Source organism: Engystomops pustulosus, chromosome 7 (assembly GCF_040894005.1).
Source record: "Engystomops pustulosus chromosome 7, aEngPut4.maternal, whole genome shotgun sequence".
In the NCBI taxonomy this organism is placed as follows: Eukaryota; Metazoa; Chordata; class Amphibia; order Anura; family Leptodactylidae; genus Engystomops; species Engystomops pustulosus.
The window spans coordinates 77,253,266-77,261,936 of NC_092417.1; the positions used below are offsets into that span (position 1 = coordinate 77,253,266).

The 8,671-nt window shown below is 42.2% G+C and overlaps 1 protein-coding gene across 8 annotated transcripts; it reads left to right on the forward strand.

Annotated features, from left to right (window-relative positions):
• Positions 1–489: 489 nt before the first annotated feature.
• KATNB1 (katanin regulatory subunit B1) lies at positions 490–8,657 on the forward strand. Of its 8 annotated transcripts, none has more exons than XM_072116934.1 (21): positions 518–641; positions 874–975; positions 1,133–1,302; positions 1,379–1,509; positions 3,157–3,274; positions 3,507–3,607; positions 4,283–4,324; positions 4,403–4,486; positions 4,636–4,751; positions 4,824–4,895; positions 5,044–5,194; positions 5,279–5,466; positions 6,241–6,338; positions 6,421–6,471; positions 6,760–6,830; positions 6,947–7,096; positions 7,172–7,321; positions 7,403–7,479; positions 7,552–7,626; positions 7,697–7,813; positions 8,240–8,657. In XM_072116934.1, the coding sequence occupies exons 3-21, from the start codon at positions 1,263–1,265 to the stop codon at positions 8,370–8,372; spliced, it is 1,965 nt and encodes a 654-aa protein (XP_071973035.1). In that variant the 5' UTR covers positions 518–641; positions 874–975; positions 1,133–1,262; the 3' UTR covers positions 8,373–8,657. The 8 variants fall into 8 exon arrangements, with proteins under 8 accessions (XP_071973030.1, XP_071973031.1, XP_071973035.1 ...); XM_072116931.1 differs by having other exon boundaries at positions 874–965; XM_072116935.1 differs by having other exon boundaries at positions 518–637.
• Positions 8,658–8,671: the final 14 nt, after the last annotated feature.

The window sequence follows — 8,671 nt, forward strand, 5'->3', positions numbered from 1 at the left end:
GTTCTCCTGATATTAATCATATATTATTATATAGTGGTAACATCACAGCTCTCCTGATATTAATCATATTATTATATAGTGGTGACATCACAGCTCTCCTTATAGTAATCATATCATGTAGTGGTAACATCACAGCTCTCCTGTTGTTAGTTATTTTATTATATTGTAATGACATCACAGCTCTCTACATATTGGGTTTTTTCGTATTCAGTGATGACGTCACAGCTCTCTAGCTATTAGTTATATTATTATAAAAGGATGACATCACAGATTTCCAGATATTAGTTTTTTCTTATATAGTGATGACATCAGGTTTCCCCACATATTAGTTATATTATTATTATATAGTGGTGACATTATATCTCTCCTGATATATTAGCGTATACAGAACATGATAGCTCAGCCCTACTAATACAGATCATGATACAGCAGCGACGTTTAACCTGAAGGACTCTCTCCTCAGTGACTAATCTGCCAGTAACCATCATGGCGCTGATGCCTCACGTTTGCGTATTTACGTCAGAGGGGACGCGCAGGCCGTTAGGGGGAGTGGATTTACGTTTGTTTTGAAGCCTGTTGTCAGGAAACCGCGAATGAAAGCGAAGATTATAAACTGGTGTCTGAAGACCGGGACAAGGTAGGTGAGTAGTGGGGTGGTGGTAATGCTGGGGTGCACGAGGTTGTGGGTAGTATTATCCAGGTGGATGCAGTGCTGTGTTATAGGACTGGTTTACCATCCGTCTGATGCGTCTATCAGTGTGTGTAGTCGGAGGTACTGTCGGGTCAGTAATGAAGGGGTGGTGTATTATCAGCAGGATTAATTTATGTTACGAAGTATGGATTGTTATTGCTGTAGCTGTTCTCTGTTTTCAGGCAGCGGGAGATCCCCTCACTCGTCCTGGTAATTATGTGCGAGACGATCACCCCCTAGGGTAGTTACTTTTAGGGTCTGAAGTTTAGGCTTGGTGGGTGCAGGTACATGGCTGTAGCATGGGTGTAGTATTGGGGGGGGGGGGGGGGAGTTAATTATTGTGGTTATTATAAGTTGTCCCCAGCAGGGAAGTTACTAGGGAGGATTGGTATGGAGGGTGCCCTGTCCTGTGATGACTCTATGATGTGATTTTACCCCTAGATCTTTGAATTCCTCAAGCATCATAACTACACAGATCACATTGCATTTGAAGTAAAGAACTGGGGGGTACACCCCCCAAACCCAGCAACGGTTTCATCCCTGTAATGTGAATGTCCCTTGGCATTTAAACATGGCTGCCCCAGGAATGACAAAAACAGCATGGAAGTTACGTGAGTATTTAGGGGCGAGGTTGGATTATTCTGCCCGTTTCTTGTGTGTCCTGATATCTCCATTCTTTCCTTACAGAAGAAATAGTGGCCCATGCCAGCAATGTGTCAGCCCTTGCCCTCGGGAAGAGCTCCGGCCGTTTGCTGGCCACAGGAGGAGAAGACTGTCGTGTCAATCTGTGGTCCGTCAATAAACCAAACTGTATAATGGTGAGCAGAGAAGGAACTGTAACAAGAGTATACTTACCCCCTTCAAACACTGTTCATGACCAATGAAACCCCCCTATTCCAGTGTTCTCTAACCCCTTCCAATGCTCCACCTAGAGACCCTCTTTTAACTACAATATACCAGCCCATAATGTGTGTATGTTACGTGTCTCTAGCACTAACATCTGCACAGTCTCTGCCTGTCCTTCCGTCCGTCTGCCTTTTTCTCTTTTTTTTCTTTTGAACAAACAAAACAGACACAAAACATGTACCACATCAACAGAAAAACCACAGAAAGCCCCCACCTTACACCCACCCATCACAAGAGGCAGTCCCTCAGGAAACCCCTTCCCCTAAACCCTCATTAAGAATAGGATACGTCAAAATGGTCACCAAACAGCCCAGATACAACTACTATTCTAGTCCTGCCCTGGGTTACTAAAGAGCTTTTAAAGGCAAACCAGGAATGTCGATCCATCTACCCCATATTTTTTCATTTATCTTCAGGTAAGTACTCTATTCAAATCCCATATAAGATGCGGTCTTATCCAATGGTCCACTTTTCTGACCTGATAGAGAATACCGTATACCCACGTTTTTGGTTTGGTCTTCAACATTTAAAGGGTTATTTCAGAAATAAACATAATTCATATTTAAATATGTTAATAGAATATAAGCTAGTATGCAATTAGTTATTTAGACACACTATAAAGAATTAAAATGCTACTGGCCCTTTAATGGGTCCTGTGATTTTGTCCCTGTTGAGAAGACACAGGACAGAAGATGGCCGCTCATCACATGTACGCATCACATGACTTGCACATCCGTATACAGTTATGGACCATCTGGCAAGAAGTAGCACCTGTCTAAAATATAAAGTCAGGTGATCATTTCAGCAGTAATTAAGGGACATCTACCACCAGGATCACGGATAGTAGACCAAGCACACTTGCATGCTGTTGTGTGCCCCTTCTGTTGTTTTTACAAAAAATAGGCTTTCTAAGTTATGTAAATGAGCCTAAGAGGTTCCATAGATGTTAATTGAGCCTGGAGCCCCTCAGGCTAATTTTGCATAATTTTAAAACCATTTTTTTGTAAAAATGAGGGCATAAGAAGCTAAAAGAGCAGATCCCTCCAGAGGGGGCACACACCAGTATGTTGGTGTGCTTTGTTTACAATTCTTGATCTTGGTGGTAGATCTCCTTTAAGTGAGAGCAAGTGTCCAGATTGGCCATGGTGTGAAGGGCAGATGTCAACCTCTTCACCTCCATGATGTGTCATTGTTAGTGATGTTGTGGTAAAGCCCCTTTACAAGAACATAGTGAGACATTGTTACAATATTTGATGAAATGCACAAACACTATGGACACTAGATGGAGAACGTGTCATCTGCATTAATCCAGACAACTGAGTTCAGAATTGTCTGGTTTTGGTTTTTTACAGCTATATTGACAAGAAATTATTCCATAGCCCTAACTTACCTGTTGTACACACAGCACATTTCAATCTACCACCACCCAACCACTCTATGTGCCACCTACATTTCCCTCAGTCTTGTGTGCCACCAGTGTTTCCTCCTTAATGGCTCTGGCACCAGTGCTTCCCTTCACCACAGCCCCTTGTAACATAGTTAATGTGTCTGTGTTATAGAGTTTGACAGGACATACATCCCCAGTTGAGAGTGTCCGCTTCAGCACATCTGAGAAACTAATTGTGGCGGGATCACAGTCCGGTTCTATACGGGTATGGAACATGGAAGAAGCTAAAAGTAAGTATCATATACCTGACTCATTTGCATATAATGCATATATATTAAAGGGTTATAAGTAAACTATGTGTATATAAGGGCACTGTATAATATACATAGAAGTGTATAGGTGTGTGTGTGTTATTACAGATAAACCCAACATTCCCTACATGTAAAATAAATTCACAATTGCTGTGTTTTACATTCTGTTCCGGGGAAACCATATGTATGACCCTTCTCTGCTTCTCAACAGTACAAAGGACATTAATGGGACACAAGGCTAATGTGAGCAGTCTAGATTTCCATCCATATGGAGAGTTTGTAGCGTCGGGATCCCTGGACACCAACATTAAGGTATTGAGTTTGATTTTGTACCTTTTTATTGTGCTGCCTGATGTCATGTGATATACGTTTTACTTTGCCTGGTACACATTGTAACAATGTTCTTAAAGGGGGTTGACTAGGATTGGGGCTTTTCGTATATTGGCCCAGGGGGTTATAAAATTAACAAATAAGCCATACTGTCCTTACTCTGTCACACTCCATGACGCCTCTCGTCACCTCCAGCCTCTGTTTATAATGTGGCAGCGACAGTGCACTCATAATATAGTTGCAGGCTGTAACGGGTGTCAACAAGACCTCGCTGCTGATCCTCTGTATGCAAATGGAGGTGGCATGCTAAACTGGAGGGAGGCTAAGTACACCATTATTTATACCACCCAGGGGCATATACAAAACTAAAACTGGTTCCAAACGAACCCTTCAAGGCCTTCTGTTAACCGTGCTATATACAGTCTAGTGTACTTTTTCTACATATCAGTCGCCCAACCTATTTGTGTATAGTGCCATTCCCTAGGCCTCATTCCCAAAGGATAACTCCTGAAATCTGCACTATAAACAGTCTACATAAAGAATAGTGAGTCTTGATCCCATTGCTTAACTGTTCCTATAAGATGGTAGGGGCTTATGTCTATTACACTGGGTAGGGGCTTAAACTGTACACTTCTGACTATGATTTGTTCTTTGCAGTTGTGGGACGTGCGCAGGAAGGGTTGTGTGTTCCGTTATAAGGTAATTGCTCCCACTTCCAAGTGTTCATACTGAGTTCCATCCTTGTCCAAACCATCCCCTTACTTGCTTTATGTTTAGGGACACACACAAGCTGTGCGCTGCTTGCGCTTCAGTCCAGATGGCAAGTGGCTTGCATCCTCTTCAGATGACCACACTGTCAAGGTAGGTTAGGAGATGGAATGGCTTAAACATTGTAAATGGTTATACTGCAGACGTCTAATAACTTTATTGATTTATTTTGTGTTCATTTTTAAGTTTTCCTTTTAATCATCGCCCAGAGTGTAAAACTGACTTCTTTCTTATTTTTCCAGCTCTGGGATCTAAGTGCTGGAAAATTAATGGCCGAGTTTACTGAGCACACAGGCCCTGTGCAGATTGTGGAATTTCACCCCAATGAATATTTGCTGGCATCAGCAAGTGGAGACAGGTACATTAGGGTTGCCCTAAAACATTCCTCTTTTACCATACTCTCTGTAATAAGGGCTGGTTTACTTTGTAGGACTGTGCGTTTCTGGGATCTGGAGAAGTTCCAGTCAGTGGGCTGCATGGATGGAGAAGTAAGTCCCTTCAGGTAAGACATTTTTGCAGCCGCCAGTGCCCTCTTATATGTGTCTGTCTGTAAAAGTGTCAGTGAAAATCTTGATTGTTGTGCAAGGCTAACCCAGCAGTGTTACTATGTATGAATGGGTATCAACACGTAGTCTCTTTTTGTTCTGCAGGTCTATCCTTTTCAGCAGTGATGGCGGCTGTCTGTTCTGTGGGGGCCGCGATACGTTACGTGTATATGGCTGGGAACCAGAGCGCTGCTTTGATACTGTCTCTGTAGCCTGGGGCAAAGTCTTTGACCTGTCTATCTGCAACAACCAGCTAGTAAGTATAGCATGAAAGTGGACTTATTTGCTGATATTTTTTTCCCTTTCTCTCTCTACTTGAGCTGTTCCTTGTGTCTTGCAGATTGGAGTCTCTAGTGCCCAAACCAATGTCTCATCTTTTGTGGTTGACCTTCACCGTGTGAAAATGACTGGTTCAGGGTCACAGGGAACTCTACCAAAAGAAACGCCAATTAGCCAGCCCAATCCAGCAATATCATCCTTGAGACGTAACTATGAGCGACCATCTACCACCTGTACAAATCCAAAGAGGTAAGAGCAAATGGGGATGTACCTGAGGCAGAAGATATGGGGTCTTTACCTATTAAACCAAGTCTACCTGATGATCCCTAAACATCTCCTTGAAATGGGATTTACAAAAAAAATGATAGGTTCTCTACGAGCCAGAGTCTCAGGGGTGGGACATGTATATTTCCCTCCTTTGGGGAGGTATTGGACTTGATAGGTATTTGTCTATCTCTAAACTAAATAGTCTCCACTGATTTGATTTGTTAGGTAATGTCTCTGAAATTCCAGTCACAGACAGTCAAGGGTTGGCTATATCCTTTGCATATTATGTCATTGTAATATGATAATAGCGTTCCAGTGGAAAGATAAAAACCCAAGCACCATGAATATGTTGAAAGACAACTTACTCCTTAAACTTAACAACACATTTCATATGAAATCCTATGAATAGTTTGAAGACCTCTTCATGGCCGAGTTCATGAGCCATTAGCAATGAATTATCTTGTGCTCTCGCAGTACTAAAAACGGCTAGCACACGTCCTAAATGCTTACTTGTAGCCTTAGACTGATGCTTGAATCGACTTGTTGATGTGCATGTTCTGTACTACAGACTATTATACTGCATGTTATTTTGTAAACTGGGGAACTGCTGTGGGATTGAGATTGGGAATAGTTTGTTGGTGGGGCTTGATTTTGTATTTCTGTTCACTAAGAAAACAATAATATTAATAATGAAGCATGGGGGACATCAACTTTGAATGTCAAGGTTCTATGTCCTAAGTTATGTCATTGTCACAGGGTCAGCCCAACCAGTGATGATGAGGAGAAAGAGTCTCGAGCAGAGATCCAGAATCCAGAAGATTACAAGGAGATCTTCCAGCCCAAGAATGCAATTTGTAAGTGTAAGCAGGGAATGGCCTTCTCCTGAGCCCATCACATCATGCTTCCTTTGATCTTCATAATGTCTTTCGCCTACAGCAAGGACTCCCCCACGAAACAGTGAACCTTTTCCAGCACCCCCAGAGGATGGTAGGATCATACCTATTTTCTGCATGTCCTAGATAAATAACACTGCCTAAGATATATAATTTTCCTTTAGCTATGTCTGACTTTGTTTTCGGTACTTCTCATTGCTACAGTTTCCATTTGCACCCTACAGGTTATGATATGTGATTGTGAAATTTTCTGATACTCAGAAATTATATAAATTTGTACTAGGGGAAGTTTGGTACTGTTAAGTAGGTTCTAGTTACAGAGGATTGGCATCACCTGTTGTCTTGTCAGTTTCTATCTATACCATCTCTTTTCTGTCTGCAGACTCCACCATTATAAAGGAAATTGCACCAGTGCCAGAGGCTGTTACGCCTGTTGCCATACCCAAGAAAAATGTAGGTACATTTATGGATGCAAAGGGGGCCACGGTTTCCGATCCACAAGATCCTCATAACCCCCTAACTGTCGTGTGTGTTGCTTGTATTATAACTCGGTGTTTTCTTTCTAATAGTCTGAACAGCTCCAAAGACCCCCAGTGGCTGCTTCTACACCATCAGTGTGTCTGGACCCTCCAGCTTCTCCAGCTTTGCCCAATAATCCACCGGTGATATCAGCAGCACGGAATGAGCCCATTGGTCTTAAAGTTGCAGACTTTCTCCCAGTAAGTAAAAGCCTGAAAGGAGTTAGATGATTTATAATTTTAATTTTGGGTTAAATTCTACTTGCATCCATGCAGGTCGTGAAGGGCTCTTCACCTACAGAGATAGTGGATGAAGAAGCTGTATGTCAGATACGGAAAGGCCATGAAACAATGTGCATGGTGCTGACCAGCAGAATGCGAAACCTAGATACTGTAAGAGCGGTATGGAGTACAGGGGATATCAAGGTAGGAGCCAGACCTGCATGTGCACCAGCAATTTACAGTCAGTTTGGGGGCCACTTTGACTAAGCAATATTTTTGTTGTAGACCTCAATGGACTCTGCTGTCGCTGTAAATGATCTCTCTGTGGTTGTGGATCTTCTAAACATTATCAACTTGAAAGGGTAAGTCTTCTAACCTCGTTTAGTAAATGATGTTCTTCTCATCTGTCATTGACCTCTTGATGTCTGTCTCAGATCTCTGTGGAAGCTGGATCTCTGCCTAACCGTGTTACCTCAAATTGACAAACTGCTGCAGAGCAAATATGAGAGGTGAGTACCATGCAGATCAGCCATGATATGTCCTGTCTAGTATCACCACTAAGTATCCCCTTCTCCACAGTTATGTGCAAACAGGTTGCGTCTCCCTGAAGCTTCTCTTACAGAGGTTCTTGCCGCTGATCACAGACACACTCTCTGCTCCACCTTCTGTTGGAGTAGATATTTCCCGTGAGGAAAGGTAAGTCGCCAGTGTATAATCACAGTGATGTAATTTTACTCTAAATATTCTTCCTATTAGTCCCTATTCTTCCATAGTCCCTGGTGCTTATGACCAACCAACTTTGATTATGTGGGTAACACTGGCTTTATGATTGTGCTTATACTTATTACGTAACTTATACCATTTGAGATGGATTTGATGTTTACACTACCTATTTGATTCAAATCTTGGATATACTTTCTATTTTGCCTTGTTACTGATTTCTACTGTTTTGTCTTTTGTTTCATGCACTTTGAGTGCTTTTTAATTGTTTTTAATCCCGTTATTTACTTATTTAATAAAGACTTATGAATTTGTACTATGGACACCCACTTGTACGTACTTTTTCTTTTAGTGACGTAATTTACGTTGTTTCATTCACCAATGACTGACTTCTCTCTGCAGGCTCATGAAGTGTAAGCTATGCTACAAGCAACTTAAGAGTCTCTATGGTTTGGTAAAGAGCAGAGCATCACAAAGTGGACGATATGGGAGCGCCTTCCGGGAACTACAGCTTCTCATGTCTGGACTCGAGTGATGAGAGAATGATCCTGTGGAACTCTACAATTGAAATGAACACCCAGTGGCCTCTAACTAAAGCAGGAGACAGTGGCCCCTGTGGCCTAGCATTTATGGGGTGTTCTGTGACAGAAGCCCCACTGACATTCCAGGGCGGTGCAAGCAGCAAAGTCCTGATGCATCACTGTGTCTCTGTGAGACATGCAGTTGTCACGGCATCATTCTTGCTGGATTCTGTCAGCCCTGAACCTGTTTGTTAAGTGTCTGCTTTCTAGTTTAATTAAATAAGTGTTGTCATATTTTACACGTGTGTGACTC